The sequence below is a fragment of the Passer montanus genome, unplaced genomic scaffold (assembly GCF_014805655.1).
Source record: "Passer montanus isolate IOZ18808 unplaced genomic scaffold, ASM1480565v1 scaffold137, whole genome shotgun sequence".
Lineage (NCBI taxonomy): Eukaryota > Metazoa > Chordata > Aves > Passeriformes > Passeridae > Passer > Passer montanus.
In genome coordinates this window covers 705,226-727,794 of record NW_024360608.1, presented here as the reverse complement: position 1 = coordinate 727,794, position 22,569 = coordinate 705,226, and the positions used below count along the sequence as shown (strand labels likewise).

The 22,569-nt window shown below is 47.2% G+C and overlaps 1 protein-coding gene across 1 annotated transcript; it reads right to left on the bottom strand.

Annotated features, from left to right (window-relative positions):
- Positions 1-1,972: 1,972 nt before the first annotated feature.
- On the bottom strand, positions 1,973-12,902 carry LOC120497763 (solute carrier family 2, facilitated glucose transporter member 3). The gene is made up of 10 exons (XM_039699658.1): positions 12,744-12,902; positions 9,783-9,878; positions 8,360-8,520; positions 7,829-8,069; positions 7,493-7,655; positions 6,660-6,847; positions 6,187-6,291; positions 5,652-5,753; positions 5,227-5,430; positions 1,973-4,713 (listed from the first exon to the last, which is right to left on the bottom strand). Exons 1-10 carry the CDS (start codon positions 12,756-12,758, stop codon positions 4,519-4,521), a joined length of 1,470 nt encoding a protein of 489 aa, XP_039555592.1. The 5' UTR covers positions 12,759-12,902; the 3' UTR covers positions 1,973-4,518.
- Positions 12,903-22,569: the final 9,667 nt, after the last annotated feature.

Genomic DNA, 22,569 nt, shown 5'->3' with positions numbered 1-22,569 from the left:
GACCTTTCTCACAATGTGTACAGTGGGAGAAAAGCTTGTGGTGAGTCACTTCTTGATGCTGCTCCATCGCGGCCCATCACAATGACATTGGCAGTGTGTCCACACCTACTTTCCTCTCAAATGAAAGCAGTGATGGCACAGTCCCCCATCAAACTCACAAATGTCCCTTCTTGGAGTAACCCTCAAAGAAGGGGTTAGTGACTTTTCCTGGAGGTAAGACTGCAGTCTCCTGCCTGTGCTCTCACCCAGATAGCTTCCCAAGGCATAAGCTGCCATATATCTCCCCAGCTATTGAGGTGTCTAGAATGTGTTCTCTTTTCAGAGCAGAAAATCAAAAATATTTTTGCACTGGACATGCAGCAGGGAAATCTACCCCCAATAAAATGTTGTTTGCTGGAGGTTTTTTTCCCACATTTCTTCTCACAGAAATAAACTGCTGTTCTTGGCTGGTACGCAAAGACATTCATCAGAAATAACACAAGCAGAAAGCAACAAATGTTGGCAGTGTTACTGTGACACTTCATTGTGCTCCAGCCTGTAAAACAGCACTGAAACTTTTGACATGGCTGATGTCACTTGGGACCCTTGGGGTTCTTCTCCTGTCCACTCAGCATCAGTTTCATTCCAAGAACTCTCCAGTAATTCATTTATATGGGGTATTGTGGTGGCCACAAGAACCACCTACATGCTCACTTGGATGTGATGAACAGTTTCAGCTGAAAACAGCCCATCCTCAAACCATTAAATTGTCTTCAAACCATTTAATTGCAAACAGGTTTTCCTTTTGAAGCTTCCTTACAACTTTAAGAACTAACCAGATTGAATCCAAAGCCTTGTTCCCTAACCCAAATTTTATCACAAACACTACATAAAAGATTAATTTAGCGCTCAGAGAATCATGGGCCACAAATTATTTTGTTCTCTGCTTCCACTTTTGACAAAGAAAACTGAAATGCTAAGAGTTAAGTTTGAGCTGGATACACTTATGAGTTTGGATGGCTGGGCTTTATTTTTATAGTTGAGCTAGAACTGAAAAACAATCCTAGACAGATTAGCCCAGGGCACGCCCCAGCTCCAAGGCTGGTTGCATACCAAGCTTAGCAAAACACAGGCGTGAGCTAGGAACACACAGGAGCCAGCAACAGCAGCTTTCAAAAAGGCTTAATGGGATCACTGCTCTGCTGAGCTTTCTCAGACTTCACATTGTTCCCTACCTTCTCCTTGTTTTAGGTTTGAGCAGCCTCCTGACTCTAGTATCATATTAGCTATATTCCTGCTCAAAGGTACTCTGGGGTCTGCCATCTTTTCCTTCCTTTCACTTAATCCCAATCCTCTTCTACTGAAGGATATTTTGTTCACATATTTTTTGAGAGCAGCCCAGAGACCTGAGAGTGGTCCAAAGGATGCTGCAGTGCCTGAGCTATGGGATCAGCTCCTGGGGCAGTGGGGTTTTCTTTCCTCCATCCCCCTGCTCCTTTCCAATATCCGCTACTGAGTGTGCATAGGTACGAGCTCACAGGAGGACATGAAGGTCACATCCAAATAGAGGGAGTAAAGTGTCAGCTACAAAGGAAAGGGGTCCTTGTCCCTCATGGCAGAGAAGGTGAGGAGCACAATGGGAACAGAGCAGGGGCAGAAGTCTCAGGTTCTTCAGCTCTGGGCAGGATTCATAACCTCCAGTCACTTCTCTCCTTTCATGTTACATTGGAAAAGTATTTGCAGACAACCAAAAAGGATTTGGGCAAACAAGAGCCAGAGAAGCACATCTTTTTAGTTTAGAAAGTGCCAAGAAATGGTAGTAAAGGAATTAAAGATGATTTGCATAGATGCTGAGAGAAATCATCACCTCCAGTGGGATAAAACAGCAAATCCAGAGTGCTTAGCTACCTAAAAAGGTTGCAGGATAGATGCTGGTGACATTTCAGGGTGCAGTCCCAGGCTTTGATAAAAGAATAAGAGAAGACCTACAGGATAAAGGTAAAATCCAAATCAGATATTTATTTCATATTTTTTTATTTCAAAACCAGGAAACAACCACATTAATAAGCATATAAAATTCATCCAAAATATTCACAATGCCGTTACAGAAAAAGAAAATAAAGATACCATGTGAGAAAGGCCTACACATTTCGGTCCAAGCCAACACACATCTGATGCAAAGCATGGAATGCTCTTATGCACAGCTGTGGGGGGAATTTCCTAACATACAGATACCCATAGAGAAATATCATGTCTGGATGTGCTGGAAGGTCAAAGAAAGGGCACAGAAATCTATGTAACTGAGCCAGAATATCAAAATTGGGAGAGACATCTTATATAAATCTTCCAGGAATAAATATCTGGCATGTGAGCCTAAATGAAAAGCTTGGGGAAAACTGGATGTAATATGATTGCATTGTGCAAAGCTGGGGCATTTCAAATTAATTCACAGGAAGCATTTAACAGCAGCAAATTTAACTGATCTTTGCAACTGTTTCTCATTAGGGAAGGTAGAAATGTCATCACTAGTTACTGAAAATGTCACACAGACCCCCCAGAATATATATCAATGGGAATTCTTCTAACCTGCTCTGAAGCATTATGTTGGCAAGAAAGCTTGGGCTATCCATGCTACAAAAGTCTTGCTGTCATTCCAACCCTTCTAAGCCTTTCTTCCTTTTACCACCTCGGAATCTGTGGGCCTACCTCTCTCCTAGGATATCCAGTGATGAATTCAGCAGGTCGACCCAAGTTTGACCACATCCAAAAACTGCAGCTTGATCTCAGAAGAGCAGGAGTTTAAATTTGTCCTACCTCTGTGCTACCTTTAGACATTTTGTGCAGGTCTGGACAGGCACAGGCCTGGAGCCTGTCACAGAACGCTGCAGTGATTAAAGCTGCCCCTCCTTGACTGCAGGTGTACCCTAGGTGCTGCTTTTTGCCTGCCTGACCTGAGCTGTGCTAGTTCGGCACACAAACTTGACTGCCCAGTGGAATGACAAGCAAGGAGACCGACATGTACTGATGAACAATGACTGCCTGCCACATCCCTTTGAACAGAGGCACTATAACAGAGCTGTCCACATCTACAAAGCACACTGGTGAGCACCACAACATCATGCAGACCTTCCAGAGAGGATATATGGGGCGAAAAACATCTGGCCTTCAACCAAACAGGGGACTGAGCACTACAGACCTTTCGCTCTGCTAAACCAGCAAATTCCAGTAGCTCTGGTATCTAGTCCTGCATCTCTGCTCTTATGAACTTACATGTACCACATCTGACCACGCCTGTGTCCAGGAGGGTCATGCTACATGCCTCTATAATATTTACAGGAACAGCTGCTAAGAAAACACCGCTCTGAAAAATAATTTTTATCCTTGCACTCCTTTGAATGACAGTCTGCAAATTTCAGAATTTATTACATACTAGACTATAACAGAGAAGCCAAAAAGAAATAAAATTAAGAGAAGCCAGGAAAAATTACCTTCTGGTTTGCAATCACCACCCTCCATCATCCCCAGAATGCTTAAAACCATGTCTGAAAATATAATCAAACAAACCCCATTTTAAGATGCAATATCACACTCTCATCAACACTTGAGAACAATTACTTAAAATAGCCACCAAAATCCCTAATAACAGAGATTTTAGTGCAGAAACATACCTCTTCCCCCAAGTACAGAACTCTTCAAATTTCCTTCCAGAGGGCACAAATAACTTCAAGGTGATGTGCATAATTGGCTCCGCTGTACATACCACCTAAAATGCTCAATCTTTTTAGTACATTTCTCCTTTACAGTCTTATTGCACCTCAAGTCTACAGCATCTGTTGTTAGAATAGCTATTTCTCTTAAACGTCTCCAATTTCTTTATCTGTACATTTTTGTACACCATTAAAAAAATAAATATTTACAAAGTGACATACAAATAAATAAACTGAAGTAAAAGTATGCTTTCAGTCTGTCTATACAAAAAATAAAAGAGCAGGAAAAAATATGCATGTGACTTGGTCCCCTTTTTCCTGAGGCTAAAAAGAGTGCACACTGGATAGGAAAAAGCAAGATGGCTTTTTGGTAAGCTTGCTAAATTCCAGTGTAACACCATACACACGCACACAGTGTAGACTAAAAGGGCTGGGGACTTGTTTAGCAGGTCACTTCAACTCACTACAAAAATAGTAATTAGGTTCAAATGCATTATGGTCACTGTGTGCATAAGTATGTTAACCCCAAATGGCAATTCTATGTGAGAAAAGTAAAAATATTGCCAGCTCTTCTCTGTTCTCCTGATGTTTGTGGCAGGAAAGATGAGATTATTTTTGCAAGTGCCAGGTGCTTTCCAGTATGGCAGATCACCCATATCAGATTTGCTTAATGCTGGCAAGCCTGGCAGAATGGGCGAGCATGTGGGTGAAAAGAAGAATATAGCAGCAATTGAGGAGGGGAAAAACGTCCCAGTTCTCATGGTTTTCTTTGCTCATTCCTTTAATGACTCTTTAAGCATGAACGAGTTAAAGAATGGGTGTGTTGTGGATCTTAGGCAGCTGCTTTGTTCAGCTCCACCATGGGGGTCTTCTGGGGTGACGAGCCGTTGGTTCCTTGTCCTTCAAAGCCTCTGGAGATGTCTTCAAAAGTCCTGCCCCTGGTCTCTGGCACTTTGAAGAAGGTGAAGACAAAGAAGATGACCAGGAAAACAAGGAAGATGAGGAAGACATAGGAGCCACACAGTTTCTGCAGAGACGACAAACACAAAAGGTTTTATTTGTGTATTACATGTAAGGTCATTTGCTGTTGAGAGGTTAAAATTCCAACACTTTTCTCTGACAGTGCCCTTACTGACTTTTTTCTCATCACAGCATTTTTAAAATTGAAATCACATTCCTATGGGCTTCTCTAAAGGTATTTAATCTTCCTGAGGATGACCAAAACTAATGCTTTTAAAGCAAAAGCCCTGATGTGCTAAGTAAGATGGCTCTTCCAAATATTTGTAAGCTGCAACCAATTAAGACAGCAGAATGTAAGGCAAGCAACTGCCTCCAGTAACAATCATAACACTGACTCAGAGACCTCTGGAAGACTCACTAGCCCTCTTCCCAAAGCAGGGACAATTTCCAGGAGAGGTTGGGTTATTAAAGCTTAAATAGTCATATGTCAAATTCTTCAAAGATGCAGATTCTACTATTTTTCTGGATGCCTATTCTAATTCTGCAGTGCTCTCACGCTGCTTTATAAGCCAGGACTTACCTCTGCATAGGGGAAGAGCATTCCCACCAAGAAATTGGAGGTCCAGTTGGAACAACCAGCCACGGCCATGGCTGCAGGTCGTGGGCCCTGGCTGAAGAGTTCTGCCACAATGAACCATGGGATAGGGCCAGGGCCAATCTCAAAAAGAGCCACAAAGCCAAAAGTGGCAACAATGCTGATGTATCTGATCCAATCCACAACATCCTGCAAGGGAACAAAGTATGATCAGCACAATGCCACCTCTAGTGTCACAACTTTCTCAGCTGGACTGCAAACACTGCAGCAGTTCCCAGAGTTATAAAATTGCTCTCTCCACTGCACACTTGGCTCTACCTGCCTACAGGGAAGTATTGCAGAGCAAAGCAGATGTGCTTTCTTATAGGTTTCTGCTGGGGTCAGCCTGGACAGTAACACAAATCACTCACCTTCAGAGCTAAAGCCACAGTCATAATAGCAGCACACACAGCCATGCCAGCCAAACCAGCTAAATGGAGGGTCCGGCGTCCTGCACGCTCCACTAGGAACAGCTGCAAAGGAGAAGGCAGAAGGAAAAGAATGTCCATTACTTTGGCAGCAAAAGCAGCACAAAGATCCTTGCTCAGTATTCTCCTGCATCTGTTCCTGATCTGCCCATAAACCTCAGAGACCATGGTGATCTCAGTGCAGGTCACCAGGCTGCTCCATTGTCAGCACAAGTTCTTCCACTCTGGTTCTTGCTACTTCTTTCTCTCATCACTCTTTTCCCCAACATGCACTCCTTTTCCACCTTCTCTTTCATCTAAGATAACAACAACATCTCTTTCTTCCCATCTCTCCTCCCACCATGCAGTCTTTGGTGCATGCTGGTCTTTGCTCCCACAGGTCAATGCATGGCCCAGTGCTTTGCCACCACCTGGCCACTTGTCTGCAGTCCCATCTGCCAGGGACACGCCCAGGCAGACACAGCCCTGTCCCACTCACCGACACCACAGTGAAGACTGTGTTTACCACACCGGCTCCAATGGTGGCATAAATAGGCTGTGTGATACCGGCTCTTTCAAAAATCCCTGTGGAATAATAGAACACCTGGGAAGAGAAGAGAAAGTTGGACACAGTCATGATTCCATGTTTGAGAGCATGTCCCTCATCCTCTGCCTAACGGCTTGCACTCCCATCAGGGAGTTTCTAAGCAGCACTCCACACTATAAAACAGCATGCTTCCAGTCAAGGCTTATTCACTTGGTGCAAGGCTGCAGTGTCTCACCAAAGTGCGCAAAGGGAAAGCGAAAGCCACAATATCCACTTTCCATCTTAGCACCTTTGCCAGATGACAAAAGAGTGACCTCCAGTCAAGGCGCAAAGATGTTTTGGGACTTAAGAGTTCTCTCCACACCAGTAGCAAGTTTAGCCAGAGATAAGGGAGGCTCAGAAGATGGGACAGCAAGATAACTCACAGCATTGATGCCTGAGAGCTGCTGGGAGAGCTGCAGCATGATGGCAATGATAATGGCTTGACGATAGTTTGGAGAACGGAAAAGCTCTGGCACAGTTGCTTTCTTTTCCTGGGACATTTTAGCACTTTCTTCTTTCATCTCCTCGATGTCTTGAGACACATCTCGATCGCCACGGAGCTTCTGGAGAACTGGAGGGAAGAATCCAAGGATGTCAAGTATGAGATACATACCTACTGGCCAAGGGAGGTGTGTGTGTCCCATGCTGCTACTGCAGGGAGGGCACGGGATGAAGACTGAACACCCCCAGTTGGTGTTGAAGCCTGCTGCATGGGAAAGGCCAAACCCCTGCTGGCAGCCCAGCTCTTCTTTTCAACCCAGAGGTCAGGGTGCTGTGAACAGCACAGAAACCAAGCCCAGGTCCTGCTCATATTCATTGATCTCCAAGCTTATGTTTGATCTCCTGAAATTCTGTTCATGCTCTTGCCAGAGCCGAACCCAGCCCTCCAAGCTCTCTGTTAAATGCCAGCCTATTTCCTGCCTTTCAGGAGAAGCTGGCAGAGTGGCAGCAGCAGCTGGTCCTGCTACATCCCACCAGGCTAGGTGCCACTCCTCACATCCTGATCCCACCTGGAGCCTCTGTTGGGATGCCAGGTTTCTCATGCTTCCTGGCACTGGTGCAACCTAAAGGTTGGGAAGGTAGGCCAGGCCTGATGCCCTCCGGGAGTCACACCCTAATTCACCACAGGCACCAGGATCAGTCCTGGCCTCCCACTCAAGCTCAGTGCAGGCTGGGAGCCAGAACACTGTCCTGCCCCTTTGAGATGAGTTCTTACCTGCTTGGGCTTTCTCCTCCTCCATCTTGTTGATCAATAGGAAGCGGGGGCTTTCAGGGCAGAACAGAAGACCAATACACTGCAGAATTGCTGGAAGGATAGTGAACCCCAGAAGCATTGGCCAAAGTCCTTCAGTGCCCATGATCGCCTCTAGTCCAAAGATCTATACCAAGATCAGAAGAGAAATAAGAGTGACTTCAAACACTTCAATTCCTCACCCCAACCCCAGTATGACAGGACCCACAGTCTGCACCTGATGGCATGTAAAGCCCTCCTCACCTTTCCCCAGCCCTCCCTGCCCCACCTGAGGGCAGGATCAGGTTGTACCAGGCCTACCTGAGCCACCAGGATGCCCACAACAATGCCCAGCTGGTTGAGGGTGCCGAAGGCTCCGCGGACGCTGGTGGGCGAGACCTCACTGATGTACATGGGCACAAAGCCAGTGCAGAGGCCACAGAAGGTACCAATAACAAAGCGGCCAATAATCAACATCTCCACTGCCTGTGCTGCCTTAGAGAAGGCCATGAGAAGGCCACCAGTAAAGGCCAAGACATTCACCAGCAGCATGGAATTCCTCCTGCCAGGGTAAAGATGTCAAGACTGAGCTTAAACTGGCAATACAGCAGGAAAATCATCATGAGAGGAGAAAATGTAAACCTGACCATGATATCCCATCTCAGGGGTGGGAAGAGAATAGTATAATTCCCATTCAGATCCTGCCTTGGCCTGCAATCCTTTTTGCAGCCCACACATTCTTGCTTCCTCCCCTCCCACACATCTTTTCCCACCTCTGCCCTCTTCTTCCCAACACTCCTTTGTAAAGGGAAAAGTTCTCCAACAGCCTGCATCCCCCGCTTCCCAGCTTACCTGCCAAATCTGTTTACAAAGAGACTGACTGAGAAGGAGCCAATCATGCCTCCTACTGAGAAGATGGCCACAGAAAGCGACCACAGAGAAGTGAGCAGTTCTTGGGAGACAGCCGTCCCACTCCTTTCTGACAGGGTTTTGTTGAAAAACTTCCGGATGATCTGCAAGAGGAGTCAGATAGCAAGAGTTACAATCCAGAGGGAGGCATTTGACACTGGAGAGAGGGGATACTATCTTCCTTCTGCTTCCTGCTGCCATGAAAACACAGAGACCCAAAAAGGCAGCAACAAGTTGTACAAGGGGAAGACGAGGGCACAGAAGGAGGAGCTTTCACTGAGAAGTAGCTCAGTATGATGAGTGGAGGGACAGACAGGGTACCCACAGGACAGCAGTGTTTATTAAGGAGAACAGGCTTATCTTCTGAATATTTCAGATGATGTGAGTCACTGGTGGTTCTTGTGAGGAGGTGGGAGACAGTTGGGAATGAAAGGGAACAAGAAAACATGACCAGTGAGTGGATGGGAACATTTCTGGCAATAGCAAAACACTGACAGCAGGGATAGAGTTTCTGGTATAGAAATAGCTGGAGATACACAAGGTTTCACTGAAGTAAGCCTGAAAACGTTGTTTATTTTTTACATAACGCTGTACCAGGGCAGATGTGACAAGGCCACATTGCTAGTTTCCCAGGCATCCTCTTAGCTAGTGAGGTAAATTCTGGCATGGGCTGGGGGGGAACAGAGTGTCTGCCCCCAGCAGATGGCAGCAGGACATTAACTAGGGAGGACTGACCCCATCCCCCATGCAGTCGTGAACATCTCTTCCCGGAGAGAGGGTGGATGTGGTATTCGTGACTCAGTTCTTGACAGAGGAACCATCTTAAAGTTACATGAAAACCACATCTCTCATTTTCTTCACCTCTTGTTTCATAGGCTACAGTCATGGGATGATTTGGTCAAATGTCCGAGTCACAACCCTTTTACAAGCAGTGAATTTATACTTAACACAAGGAATGAATAAACAAGTAAAATAAACTAAATTAGGGCAGCTGTAATTCCTACCAACCCTTAACTGTTTTCTGTACACTGCTTTCTACATTCCTTCTGCCATGGTTGGTTTATTCTGACTCAAAACTGAGGCAGCTCACATTCCTCCACATACCACATATGGCAGATGGAGCCCTCCTGCCCTTCCTGTCCTCCTAATTAAAAGAATTAACCTCTGTTTGCTCTCTCCCCTCCCCAAAACTTTGTTCCTCCTGTTCAATGTTGTATTTGAACAGGGGGGTTTAAATGCCTGACTGACTTCACAAACCAAAAACCAAATTACTGTGTGCTTGGGAGACAGGCCTTCTCCTTTCTACACTATTGTCTCCCAGCAGCCCCTCACCCATCCCACCTCCCCAGTTCATTCCTCCTCTCACCTTCTCAGGTGCATTGATGACACCAGTGTTGTACCCAAACTGGAGAGATCCAATGGCAGCAATGCAAACAGCATAGATAAGAGGCGCTGTGATTTTCTGAGGGAAGAGAGGGAACAATTATTTACTTTATTTGGCTTTCTATGCAACTTGAGTTTCTTTTCAGCATAAAGAGCAGCTGCAGCTCATAGGTGCCATGTGCGAGTGCTCTGAGGGCAGGGAATGGGCTTTCATCCAGCAACGGTAAGTACTAGTTGCATCCCTTGAATCTCCCCCCCCCAAAGGAAGATGCAACTGTACAGCAGGAAAAGTTCTGTGGCTACAAGTAGGAGGGCTTGTCAGGGCCTCCCCTTTATCTCCTGACCTTCAGCAACTATTCTCAGCTCATTAGTAATGAATACACTGCCTGCATTAGTGGCTGTTATTTTGGGTTGATCTGCTTTACAGCAGCTTTCGCTGATCTCTGGCATGGCATGAAAGAAGGGTCTAACTCTTCCCTGAGCCAGCTGACAAGTTCCCATAAATTGAGTCTGAGATCTGCCCATGAGCTACACTGGCAGGCAGTCACTCACAACAGTTACAACACGCACTCTCTTCGGCAACAACCTTGTTTTTCCCAGGCTAGGGCTTCCCATCCCTGCCCCAGGGCACTGGCACAGCAGCGTGCCTCAAGAGGTGGCAGCAGTTGCTACCAAGCTTCCAGTCTATTTTTCTTTAAGCTGTGGCAATAGTTGGCATCTTAAATGAAGAACAATCCCTGAAGTTTCAGTGTACCTGAATCTCTATTAAATTCAAACAAAAACTGTTGAGCCCTCAGAGCAATAGGGAAAGCTTAAGGGTCCAAACTCAGAAGTCCCACAGGCTGAGAAATTTAAGAGTCAGCAAAAGGCATCTGACATTTTATTCATTTTTAAAGCTTGTGGCATTTAAGCCAGCTCTGAGTGAGGGAGGTGTGGGGGAGCAGGTGACTCAGGAGTTGGCACTTAGGCAGCCACTGCCTGAGTTGGCACAATTCAGAAAGACTGTGTTCCTTCCCATCTCAGGAGGTTTGGAAGCTTTTCCAAAAATATTAACAGTTCGTTTTCCAAGACTTTCCAATTATTGTACTTAAGCCTGGCAGAGTAAACTACTAGGTGGGGCCTACTGTCACAGCTCTTCCAGTCTCTCACTTTCTAGCTCAGCTCCAGGAGTAGTAGTGGCTCTCAAAACTGCCCAAAGTTTTTGACAACAACCTTCTGCTGTCAGTGCTCATGCCACCTCCACCAATCTTTCAAGCCCAGCATGTATGTGCTTCTGGCCTGCACAACCCACAGACACAACCAGTTCTGCCTCGATAGAGAGAATTTGGGAAAAGGACTCTCAGGCATGGCTTCCTCCACCGACCTACATCATGTAAATGTCCTCCTGCCCCAGCCAGTGGTGAAGACAAAGTGGACAGGGGGCAGATAAGCACGGACATAGCACTCACACCTGAACAGACCCTAGGCAGTCCAGGCATTCTCCCTGGCACCCTGTGACCACTCCCCTCATTTTTATCTCAAGGAAATTTGGCACAGAACCACAAGGGCATGGTTCTGGATGCCTATAGAAATGTATTAAAATATCTAGGCAGTTTTGGGACTCCAGGCCAGGTCATCTCCAGCCATCAGGTATGGCAAAGCTGCAGACCAGCCCCAGCTCTCCACATAGCTCACACAGGAGCATCTTTCCCCCAGGACTCTGCTTTGTCATGGCTAGCAGTGACCACAGCTGGCCTTTTCCTTCTGGGTGCAGCAGGGACCACGGGGTCCCTGCTGTGTGGGCACCCCTCACTTACCTGGTACACAAATGAGCTGCGGGGTTAGTTCTACCCTCTTTCATACTTCCTTCTCCTGGCTGCTGCCTGCTATTCATCCCCTGCCCAGCCTCCCACCACCCAGACATCACATGGCATGACCCATCCCCTCCAGTGAGCCAGACTGTGATCTAATGTATGGATCATTTGTTAGTGCTGCAAGTGCCTCGCTTCCCAAAAGGCAAACAGGGAGCTCAGAAATAGTACAGCTACACCCACTCTATCCAAAGACTCGAGGCTGAGGTCTGTGCACCAGCACGGAATTCAAACCGCCACCCCTCCCTCCGACCACAGGCGTCGGCAGCATTCATTTTCCAGGAGATGCTCCTCACCAGCTCCCCTCCTTCAGGGCCTCCAACCCTAGAGCTGCACCACTTGTTGAGCCCGGCAGGAGTGGCCTCTCCCCGCTCCTCTGAACGACCTTGACCAGACGCTCTCCTTTCCTCTGCCTCATCCTCTCACACTGCCCTCATCTCCCACCAACATGGCGATGAGAGCCTCCTCCAGTTCTGGCTGTTCCCGCGTAATTCCCCGGCATCCCGCCCCTGTCTCCCTTAGTACGCTCAGATACACGCAGTCATGAGCTCACTCCACTGCTGCACTCCTCCCTCGCTGCTGCGAGGAGATACCGACAAATATCCCCTGCTTTCCGTAGGTGAAGGACACACTCTGCCACCTTTTTGACATTTAAAAACGCCTTTATAAGTCATACTGCCACCACCCGAAAAAATGTCTTTAACATCAATGTCCCGCTTAGCATCCTAAGCCCAGGGACCAACCGAGTGCGGCGCCGCAAGCGAAACGAACCTCGTGATCAATACCCTACAACGCGGACAGCATCATGTGCATCATCAGGCCACGCGCACGAAACCAAAAATCGATCGCGCCACCTACGACAACCTCTCCCAAACTGCGCGGTCCCCCATCCCCCCCACCAGACACAGCGGCCCAAGGACCTAGCAGCGGCCCTGCCGGCAGCACCACCGCATCCATCCCCGCGGCCAGCGGCAGCGAACACCGGCCGCGACCGCATCCCTCCCGCCAGCCCTCCGCCGAAGCGCCCGGGGAGCCGAGCGGCGGCTGCAGCGGCGAGAAAGAGGGCGAGAAGGAGCCCGCATTGGCCCCCGTACCTTTTTGGTGTCCATCGTCGGTGGCTCCCGGTGCCCGACTGCCAGCGAACGAACGGCCGCCCGCCGCACCTAACGGAACCCGCGAGAGGCGGCGGCTCCGCGCCCGCCCACGCCCGAGACTACTGCGAGCCCGCCCCGCGCCCGGCGCCCGCCCATTTATGGGCTCAGCCATGGGAGGGGAGACCGAGGGGCGGGGCTGCTGCCCAGCACCAAAACACGGCAATCAGCGAGCACCCCCCGGAGCTCACGTCCCTCCGTGACGGGGATCTGCGTGCGGGGCGGCCGGGCGGTGATGGAGCGGGCGGGGCGGGGAGGGGATGGCGCCGTGGCCCCGCTCCCCTCGCCGCAGGCACCGCACAAGGACCCGCCACACCTCGGATGCCACGCGCGAAGAGTTGGCTAATGGCACAAGGCAGTGCTTTGGGCGGCTTGCACCGACAGCGGCTGCGTGACGTAAAGAGATGTCTTTATTTATTATTTGTTGTATATAAAAAATAAATGACTTTGTTATTCGGTCTGTAAGCCAAAGCAGCAAGGTGGGCAGTGACGGTGCAGAGGCAGGCACACAAACAGCACGGGCAGTAGCCTGAAGTTGAATGCTGTGCTCTGCGGGTGCTCCCAGCACCTCGCAAAGCTGTGGATGAAATGCAGTTCTGGGTAGCTGCGTTTCGGGGATTCTTTTTGTTTGTCTGGTTGCCAAAAATATATTTTTCATACGATGCTAGAATCTACAGGGCCAAAGTTGAAGCTGGATCTAGTCCCAGACTTATGCCCTTCCTTACAAGGGCATATAGTGACAGCACACGAGGGAATGGCTTCAAAATGACAGAGGGCAGGTTTAGATTAGATAATAGGAAGAAACTCTTTACTGTGAAGGTGGTAGGGAGAGAGATTTCCATGAGAAATTGAGGATGCCCCATCTCTAGGAGTCCATAAGGCCAGGTTGGATGTGACTTTGAGAAAAAAAGTAGAAAGTGTCACCACCCGTGGCAGGGAGATTGAAGCAAAATTATTTTTAAGGTCCTGTCCAACTCGAACCATTTGATGAGTCTATAATTCAGTCAAATGCTACTGTGCTCCACATTTAGTGTCCATCCTTCAGGTCAAACAACTGCCAAACTTCCAGGAGAATAATGAAGAGCTGTGCTTTGAATCAAGCAAAAGCACTGCCAAACAACAAAAGTCGTCACTGAATTAAGAATCTGTCAAGGACTTTGACTTCAGAAAACAGCAACAGCTGGGGGCAAGAACAGTGGAAAAAAAGCTGATTTACCCTGGTTTTTATTGTTAGGAGAAATACCTTGAGACCAGATGCCGCTTTTGCCATCAAATTCTGGGGAACTGGAACAATCACATTTTAAATTCGATTCTGTTGTTGTTTGGTGTTGTCACCTGGCCATACTAACTAAATTAACAGGTCAAAGCTTTCCTTCACTCACTCTCACAACTACCCGTTTATTTCATGGCATTAATGAGGGTGATGGATAAATACCCTCATGGGGCGTTTATGTGTTATATCTATTTGATAAATATCTCATGGGTATTCTGTGTGTTGTTGTTAAAATATTATTTGCTAGCAGAAAAAGTGTGTAAAGGCGTGGGATGCCTGCACAGTCCTCGTTCTTCCGTTGTGTGACAAAAACCCCTCTTCACACCCACACGGGAGCATGGAGGAACAATGGCAGAAGGAGGGCCCCAGTTACCCCCGGCCCCTCACAAGAGCCATTAGCACATCAAAGGTTCCATTTTCATACACCCGGAGGAAAACAGGGACATAATGCCAGGTGACATCCCGGATTAAGGACACCCTGCCTGCACCAGCAGCCCAGGAGAGCCATCATCCCAGGTGTGAAATTCATCACAAAGCCAAAGCTGGAGCACCTTTCAAACGGTGAAAGAGGAGATGTTGTGTAGTGAGGCACAGACACCTTACAGGATGCACGGGAAGAGCATTTTGGGATTGTACGAGATTTACTATGGGATGTTTAGGGGAGGAAACAAGGAGCGGAAAGGGACAGATATGGGGGAAGAAGGGACACTTGCATGAAAATTCTTGGCCGACCAGCAAAAGTGTCCAGCCATGTCCTGCACTTGGTTAGCACAGTTTGCCCTCTCTCGTTATTAAATCCTGGTTTTAGCTGTGAGGTGCTCTCTGCATGGGTGAGTACCACTGTTGCCTGCTTGTCTCTTAAGAGTGAGGCCGTGCCAGGTTGGCTCCTGGGGACACCAGGAGTGTCCTGGCCATCCGTGCACACACCTCTGTTTGTGTGTACCAGCAACAGGAGCAGGGGCTGCAGCCTTGTGCCAGCATCAGTCTGGTTGTGGCCAGACTGCCTGAGCCCAGCTCCTCGGAAGGATCCACCTTATCATATTTATATGTATATTCCCCAGAGCTCCCTCCTGCTCCTCCTGTGAGGTCACTCGTGCTGTTTGTGTAACTGCTCCGGGTGGGTTTACACACGTGCCTACAGGGCATACAGGGTCCTTCTGGCTACTGGGAGCAAGGAGCTGTGTCAGTCTCACCTCTGTCCAGCCTAATTCCCTTACACTTTGTTTGAGTACATTTTTCTTCTTCCTAGCTTACTTTCCATTTGTTTGCAAGCATAGCAAGCTCCACGTTGAATCCGATCACACAGCTGTCCCAAACTCTGGCACTAGCTCTGGAAATATTAATTTACTTGTTAGTGTGAGAAGTTGCCATATTTGTGGAGGCTTTAAGCATATTCACATTTCAGAGACAATCTTTGGACTGCATTCTTCTGAAGTGTCCTCATTCATTGTTTATTCTTAACACACATAAGTCTGTTGCAAATGCTGAGCAATCCAAACTGCAAGATTAGATTAAATACATACATAGCTACCGGTCCAATTTAGAAGCAATAAAAGTTTAGCTGAAAATTAAATCTCTAAGACATAATGCAGAACATCAGGGGTAGCACGTTTTTATTTAACAGAGCTGGAAAAGTAAACAGCAATTAGAAAGACTGTTTCTTTCTCAAGCTCAAAATGCATCACTGAAACCCCAGTTTCCCTAACGAATGTGCGGGAAAATACCCATTTCAGTGAGTTTTGCCCCTGTGTGCTGATGCTCAAATATTTAGATTTGAAGTTTGCATCACAGCCTGTTCCTCCTAAACACCAGTTTTGTTTCTGTCCCAGGACACACACCTACCTCCCACATCATGGCAAATTCCTCTGAAGATCGGCTGCTGGGGGAAGTACCTTAACACCTCCCTCGCAGAGCTGTCTGACACTGCACCAAAACTATCCATCCCGTCTTTTCGTGAGTATAATACTCGTGTATTATGCAAAATGCAGTAACTGTGAGAGGATGGAGGCCCCTGGCATGTGGGCAGCCAGACCTAAGGCTGCTAGGGGAAGGGCCAGGCAGAACCGGTCCCAAGCAGAAGCTGATGCTGGCTGCCCCACATTAAACACCGGTATCCTAACCACACAGCTGTGGGGATTGGGAAAGGCTTGTCTTTTGCTTAACAAGCTTTTTTCTTTTTAGCTTTGAGAACGCTTGCATGTCTAAACTAGTGCATGCCAACTAGCATTTCACTTCCAGGGAGCTTACATTTTCTGAGAAAGGCTGGTTTAATCAGAGAATCCCTATCTAACATTAAGCAAGAGCTCCAACAATGAGCAAGTCTGTTCTTATTTTAATTTATCTCAGGGACTGGAGCTGGCATGTGACCCCACAAAAGCACTCTGCTGTGGCTTTTTGAGAACGTCAGTGGAGGTCCAGCAGGTACAGTTCTCTGGCAAACACATCCCATATACACAAGGCCTTGGCTCAAGGCACAAGTTAGGAGAAAGTGCCAAAAATTAGGTGCTAAAAAAAAATAAACCTAGCTTTTTTGGTCCTGTCCATGCCTCTACAACCTAATGGGAGCACAGATTGATCAACGGGGATTGATTAACCACAGGATCATCACATTGCTGTCCAAACTCCTGGCAAGCTGTATTTCACCTACTTTATTGAATCTGCCCAAGCTGCAGTTCAGTGGTGCTGCCCCATATAATGAAGCTCTTTCCAGTCTCTTTCGCCTCCAAAACTGGGAAATCCTATCTCGTGTTTCTTCTTATTTTGCCTGGAGAACAAATTCTTCAGAGATAAGAGGAGCAGGGACAAGGAGGATTATTATGCAGTGTTTGCCTTGAGAGGTGATTTTGTGCTTTACTGTTTGTTGTGTTTATAACAAAAGAGCATTCAGAACAAAGGAGAGAGAATGAGAGCCAGCATGGGCCAGATGCTTCCCCCTCAAGCCATGAGTAACTTTTATTGTTGAGAGGAGGTTAGGAGGAGGGGGGAAGAAAAGGAGGAAAGATAAGAGAGAAACAAGATGATGGGTGGGATGTAGGTTGGCCTGCAAACAACGGGAGGTTAAGCGAATGAGAAAAGAACCAATGGAGAGACAGAAGCCAAAAACAAAAGGACATAATGAGGTGAAGAAAGAAAATACTAAAGCAGATTAGAAGGGCAAAGCAGAAGAATATAAGAGAAAAGGGAGGAAAAAAAAGCAGCAAAATATCAGAGGAAAAAGGATAACTTGTGAATAGTCAGAAAAGATGAACAGACTGAGAGGTAGAGAAGGAAGCTGCAAAATTACCCAGCTAAAAAAGCACCGACATAGCTCTGGAGAGATCGCAGCAGTAAACCCAAGGCACCTTTAAATTCTGCCCTCAACCACGGTGCAGTGTAGGCTGAAGCTACTCTCTGAAAACTGTGGTCAGTAAACTGGCTGGTTAATCTGAAGTAAACCAAAGTTAAAAGTTTTAATACTTTCACCGTTGGTTTCAAAAGGGGAAGTATCTGTTGTAAAAAAAAAAAAATCACAGGAAACCAATACTTAATGCTTTAACAATGATTCACAAAGAGGAACTAACCTTATTAAAAGAATGAATAGTTCTGCAGAAACCTACATGCTGGAGAGGAAACCAGCATCCCCTTGAAAATCTACCCTGGTGTATGTGAAAGACGTGACAACCCCCTGGAAGTCCTCTAAGGTTTCCTAGTCCCATTTCCTATAACTCTTCAGGCCTTGTCCTCTTCTTTTGTTCTGACTGGAAAAAGACTCCCGGCCTGCATCTAGGCCACAAACATGGGTTTTGGTTTTTTTGTTTTTTTCCTGATTGATTTTGCCTTGTGAAACCAGGCTTTCTAGCAAAGAGAGGAGCTATACCTGTACATTTGCCTTTCCTTGAGCTATTTATTTACCTGATTTTATTCTAGCACTGGTTTGTATCTCAGAATAGCAATAATTAAGTATGTGCATGTGACTCACAGAGAATGTTATAAGTATACTTTTGTTTTACCACAAGCAAATGCCCTTCTTATGATCTCTCTCGGTTTTTGCCTCCTTTCCTCTGGAATGTACAGGTGAACTACAACTGAAGCTGCCTTAAAGCCCATGTGCCTGTTGTGAACTGGGATGCTGCAGCATCTAGGGTGGTGGAGACAGCAGCAGAGCTGTCATGGGAGCTCAAGGGTGAGCTATCAGAAGGCTGCAGGGCTGCAAAAGCAAGAGGCTTTGGCCAAAATATATGTGGTGTGGGTTTTTTTCTGTATCAGTCACTGCATCACACTATGGTTTTGTCCACCCTGAGCAAGAAACTAAATTTGAAGGGCAATGTAAGAAACCAACCTGGATAGTGAAGTTCAATTATAGCCCATCAGCATAAGCAGAGGGGAAAAAAATTGTACCAAGACATGAAATTAAAACGGAAATTCCCTAGCAAAGTACAATAGGAAGATAAACCCAGTTCAGGAGAGTGGTTGGACTAGGGGACTCAGTTCATGAGGAGGTCTGGAGAGGAACAGAAGGTATGGGATAGAGGAAATCAGGGTTGCCACTCATATGAGCCCCCCCTGCTTCCTCCCTTTTCCCAAGGGCTGAGCAGTACATGTGTAAGGACTGAGTTGTTTTTGCTGGGTCTTCACAAAACTAATCTTTACTTCGTATTGGTCAAGAAGTGACTACATTCAGATGGTAAATTGTTATGTCTTAAGAAGGGTGGGGAACATTTTTCCTCTGCAAGACATAAGAAGAAACTCTCTTTGGTACGTGCGGGGCACTGTGCCAGCCTGAGGGAAGGATGATGGGAAGTTTGACGAGTGCAACTCCAAAATGTGCTCTAGCTGCTTAACCAGCTGCAGTGTTTCAGCCACACAGATACCGATCAGAAGGCACAGGCTTCCTCACAGTTTATGCCCAGCCTGGTCAATCCAGCGCCAGTGAATGGGTGCTGGGGAATGCTGCCTTCTGGCGTGCAGAGCCAGTCCGGGCCTGCACCCGTGGCACGGAGTGGAGGTGTTTCATCAGGGTGAGCGGCCTTATCTCACGTCCCCTTTTCGGCGTGTTTCTCACACCCCAACATTCGTAAGAGAGACCTACGGGCAGGGCCAGCACTTACACACACACATACACACAGCTCGGCAGAGCTGAACCCACCCTCTAGATCCACACACGCCCCACAAACACACACAGGGACACGCGGATCCGGCCACAGCAGCTCACACAGCAGAGCACAGACGCAGCGGGCCCAGCAGAGCTGCCGGGCCACAAGCACCGCTTCTGGAGGCATTTCGCAGCTAGCTGACCCGAATCACACCGCATTTTCCAGCAACACAGTGAAGGATTGTAGCCCGGGGCGGAGGGGAACAGAGACTGTGAAAATGGCTGAGATCACAAGTAATTACAGCAGCAGGATTCCCAGGAAAATAACAAAGCCCCTGGCTAACCCTTCTACTGCCCTCACTATTGTAATCTAAAGTTAGCTGTAAACACTCAGCGGGACCTGAGCCTCACCCTATCCCTCTGCGGGCTAACAAAGGCTAAACCAGACTAGAGCACCCGGGTTTATCATTCCTCTCCCAGCAGGAGATGCTCTGAGCTGCCCCGGGGCAGTGCTCCCCTCTCCCCCCCAACCACTGCACCCCTTGCTTGCTGCTCAGTCACCAGGAGCACAAGGAGCAGCCCATGCAGGTCAAAAAAGGGGACGACGGGAAGAGTGTCCCAAACCCCGCACACTGCTCCTGTCCTGAGAACCACGCAGAGCAGATGAGGGAAGACGAGATTAACCCGCTCTTCAGGAAGAGCTGCTTTATGCAGCCAGTCCTGCTCTCTATTGCCATCAGGGTCAACCACTAGAAAGGGGGCAGAAGGGATTCCAGCATGCAGCCCCATCATCCCATCCCATTCCGTCCCGTCCTGTCCCGGCAGTTCTGCTCCACTCCGCCTCAGAAGCAGGTGCCAGCAGATCAGGGTGGGTATCTCCCCTAAACTGTCCCATCATACTTCTTCCTTTTCAGGGGAATACCACGTTTCCTGATTCATGCTCTCTTGTCTCTTCCCCAGCCTCCTTTCTCAGCCTCCAGTGATGCTACCCTGCTCATGTAAACCCCTCTGGCTCTTGTATTTGCTCCCTCTGGGTTCTCCACACGCCCTTTGTCCTCCCCCAGGATCATTCCTTCACCCTTTCATGGCTCACTTGCACTCCCACACACACGTGTACCTGCTTGCCCGTGGCCCTCCTCACCCCTCTGAAAACCAGAGTGGTTGCATTCAGCCAGCCTAGCTGTGCAAGGATGGTGTGCACAGCTGCCCAGGTGTGTTTTGGTGGGCAGGTGGAGGATTCTCTCGGGCCTGCTGCAGTACAGTTGCATTTCTATATAAAATGTTCATATCTGAGTAAACTTGATATTCTGATACATAAACAGACACATAATGTGTGATGTTGCATACTTGTACAAACATTAGCATGCTTGCAATTACCAGTGCATGAATTAGTAATATTAATAAAATGATATTTGTATGCATAAAAATTTGTACATATTGCTTTATGTCAATATTTATGCACATGCTTTTATTTCTGAGCTTACATTTAAATACCTGAAGATATTTGCATACATGCAATTTTGTACATACAAAGGTATGTAGATACACACATGATCATGAGTGTATCCATAATATATAGCTGTATTTTTGCTTCTGTTTGCATATCTCTGCTTGCATTCATATATATATATATAGTTTTATATATGCATCTCTGTGTACTGGTAACCACCTGTTCCCTCTTTGAAAGCCTGCATTTTTATTATTTATTTCTCCTGAGCAAAGTTTACCCAAACTCCAGCTTTTACATTCATAAAAATAAAAGCAAAATCCTACAAGTGAAGTTCCGTAGGTAATGAAGAAGGGTTTTTTTTTTCTTTGTATTTTGTTTTGTAAAAAATATCACTCCTTACAGTGATAAGGTCTCAAACCCGGAAAAAGGGAGAGCTTGAACAGTAAAGATAAGATTTTGCTGAAAGCATTAAAAAAGTTAATGCTATTGAACAAATCCTTAAAAGAAATCTGTACCTTTCCAACCAGATATGAAGGGCAATACTTTGAATATTTTACATGACCATTTGCAAAGGGCAGGTCACAAATGCTGCTCTGGGCAGCTTTACAGTGAAGTGGAAGGAGAGCTCCTTTGTACTCTCCAGTGGCAACTCCCTGCAGAGGTGCCTGGGGGACTCATACCGGAGCTGTGGCTGCTCTGGCCCAGGCTTTTCCAGAGATAGCTCTGGAAACTGGAGAGGTCACAGTCCTGGCTGCATGGCCTCCTCCTTCCAATCCACATAACTGCAGCAAGTCCTCTTCCCATAACACTTTTGTTTGCTCTGAAACAGCTCTCATGGTGGTCCTGTTTCTCAGCAAGGTACAGGCCACCTGCTCAGAGGTCAGGGACCAAGAATAACCTTTGACAAACATCTCCAGTACGGAGAAGCTTTGGATTCAAGTTCCCCAGAGACAAGACGGCTTGTGCAAAACAGGCTCAGCACCACTCCATGGCTTTTGCTCTGTGAGAGCAACAGCAGCCCTGAGAAAGCACGGATACCACTTTTTCCAGCAGGGGCTTCATTCAGGCAAGCTGTACAGGGATGTGCTGCATGGAAAACACCATCACAGTTGGTTCTGACCCCACTGCAGTCTGCCTGAGCAGACCGGCAGGGGCCAGGACAGCAGGGATGAGCTGCCCATGCCACAGCTCCAGGTAGGGCTGAGGTGGTGTTCACAGGGGAAGTCACCACACATCTTTCCAGGAGGCAAAGTGCTTGGCCTCAGGTCAGTGCTTCTGCACAGATTTGTTCCGGTTTAATTGACCAGGTGGGAACAGGGTGCACTTTGTTTGAAAGACATTATACTGCTGAATTAGCTCTCCTGCCAAGTGCATTATCGCTCTACAAACAATGTGAGTATGGGGAAATGCACCTGGGAAAGCAGAGACTAGATGCATGAGGAAGAGTGTAGATTCCTCTGTTGATGACACAGATAAGTAGAACTGGCCATTGAACTAAATTGAACTATTGAATTAAATTGAACTAAAGAAATGAGATGGCAGGTCGAGGATGGCAAGGAGCCACAAGGCAAGGACTACACAGTGGCCAATCCAATAACCCTGGCAACTGACAGAGGTACAAGAATGGTAATCAAGGAACATATTGGGGAAACCACCCACATGGAAAGAGTGAGGAACCCACACAGTCTTTGAACTTTGTATCTTGAGCCAGTGGTCTTCTCCCCACTAAGCACCAATTTTAAACATCAGTAGTTTCCCTTCTACAAAACTCTGCCCCAGGCAGGCCCAGGTGTTTGCACCCGCTGTCCAAGTGCCTTGGTCTCAGTATGTCACATAACGCTCCTCTAGCTAGCTCTTGGCACCTCCTGCATTTGTGCCTTTATTCTCTCAGGCTGTCTTATTTTTCCCTTCTTTCTCTTTCATCAAGTCTGCTTCCATCTCTTTGTGGATTCTCCATCTGTCCTTTTCTGTCATT